This window comes from Trichinella spiralis, assembly GCF_000181795.1.
Source record: "Trichinella spiralis strain ISS 195 chromosome Unknown Scfld4885, whole genome shotgun sequence".
Lineage (NCBI taxonomy): Eukaryota > Metazoa > Nematoda > Enoplea > Trichinellida > Trichinellidae > Trichinella > Trichinella spiralis.
In genome coordinates, this window is record NW_003531824.1 from 1 (window position 1) to 1,385 (window position 1,385).

Consider the following 1,385-nt stretch of genomic DNA (forward strand, 5'->3'; position numbering starts at 1 on the left):
CAAAAATGAGTGATCTAAGTGATGGTCTGGTCGGATCATAGCATTAGAGCAAATGACACTCTCGCTCTCTCTTTCAAATAAGAAGGAAGAGAATGCAGTAGAGTCACGTACGCAAAATGATGCGTGCACTGAATTTCCAGAAGTGTTTGAGGTTGTCGTCGGACATTGTACAAAGGGTAATGGCACACGTGGAGCTGATGGATGGAGTTGTCACAGTATTTAGAAAACCTTTTCCATTGGCATTCGCAATGCAGGATGCCGTGGGAAACGAGTTAGAGCGATAGCTAGACATGGGTGTGCTGACGTCAATTGACAGATCAGCTTGGGGTGCATCCATCGTCACGGTAAAAAAACCGAATGGTAAGATTCGTATATGCGATGATTTTTTCACAGGACTAAATGATCGACTCATGGTGACTCATACCCAATTCCGAGGCCTGATGATCTCTACCAGGCATTGAGAGGTGGGAAAACATTTACCAAATTGGACTTATTAGAAGCGTATATACAAGTTGAGCTGGATGAGGAATCCAAGAAGATTCTGGTTATCAATACACACAAAGGACTGTATTACTACAACAGACTGCCATTCGGTGTGGCTTCGGCACCTGCAATTTTCCAACAGGTAATGGATACAATGTTAGCAGGCATTCCTAACGTTGCAGCGTACTTGGACGATATCATCTTAACGGGGGCAACCGATGATGAATACCGGAGGACGCTGAAGTTAGTTTTGGGCCGATTGAAGGAATTTGGATTGCGGATTCGCAAAGAGAAATGTACCTTCTTCCAAAGAGAAGTCGAGTATCTGGGTCACATTCTCAGTTCGAAGGGTATCAGAGCAGACCCAAAGAAGACGGCAGCTTTTGTTAATATGCCGTTGCCCACGAACATTGCGAAACTGCGGTCTTTTCTCGGTATGTGTAACTACTACACTGAGTTCGTACCCAAATTGACGGAGATGTGTAGCCCTCTAAATCTGTTACTCAGGAAAGACGCGCGATGGAAATGGACAGCAGAGCACACAAGGGCGATGGAAAGAGTAAAGCGGTTGTTGAATTCAGCCCTCCTGCTCACACACTATCACCCAGAGTGGCCCATTGTGCTAGCAGCGGATGCATCAAACGAGGGCATTTGAGCTGTCGTATATCATAGACTCAGAGATGGAACTGTCAAGGTGATCGCTTTTTGCTTTTTCCCCCCCCCCCTGCTGCTCAAAGGAACTACGGACAAAATTGAAAGAAAGGCGCTGGCACTTGTGTACGGAGTGAAGAAGTTCCACAAGTATCTGTGGGGACGACGCTTCACATTATTGACTGATCACAACCCTCTTGTCTCAATATTCGGTTCAAAGAAAGGCGTACCGCAAAATGGCTGCATGCCGT

At 46.0% G+C, this 1,385-nt stretch overlaps 2 protein-coding genes across 2 annotated transcripts; one reads left to right on the forward strand and one right to left on the reverse strand.

Moving 5' to 3' along the window:
• Positions 1-103: 103 nt before the first annotated feature.
• On the reverse strand, positions 104-412 carry Tsp_15275 (conserved hypothetical protein). The gene has a single exon (XM_003367071.1). It carries the CDS (start codon positions 410-412, stop codon positions 104-106), a length of 309 nt encoding a protein of 102 aa, XP_003367119.1.
• Positions 413-628: 216 nt separating this feature from the next.
• Tsp_15276 (retrotransposable element Tf2 155 kDa protein type 1) lies at positions 629-1,138 on the forward strand. Its single transcript, XM_003367072.1, has one exon. The coding sequence runs from the start codon at positions 629-631 to the stop codon at positions 1,136-1,138; it is 510 nt and encodes a 169-aa protein (XP_003367120.1).
• Positions 1,139-1,385: the final 247 nt, after the last annotated feature.

Coding starts and splice junctions, on each gene's coding strand:
- Tsp_15275 (XM_003367071.1), bottom strand. CDS start 412: ATGAGTCGATCATTTAGTCCTGTGAAAAAATCATCGCATATACGAATC.
- Tsp_15276 (XM_003367072.1), top strand. CDS start 629: ATGGATACAATGTTAGCAGGCATTCCTAACGTTGCAGCGTACTTGGAC.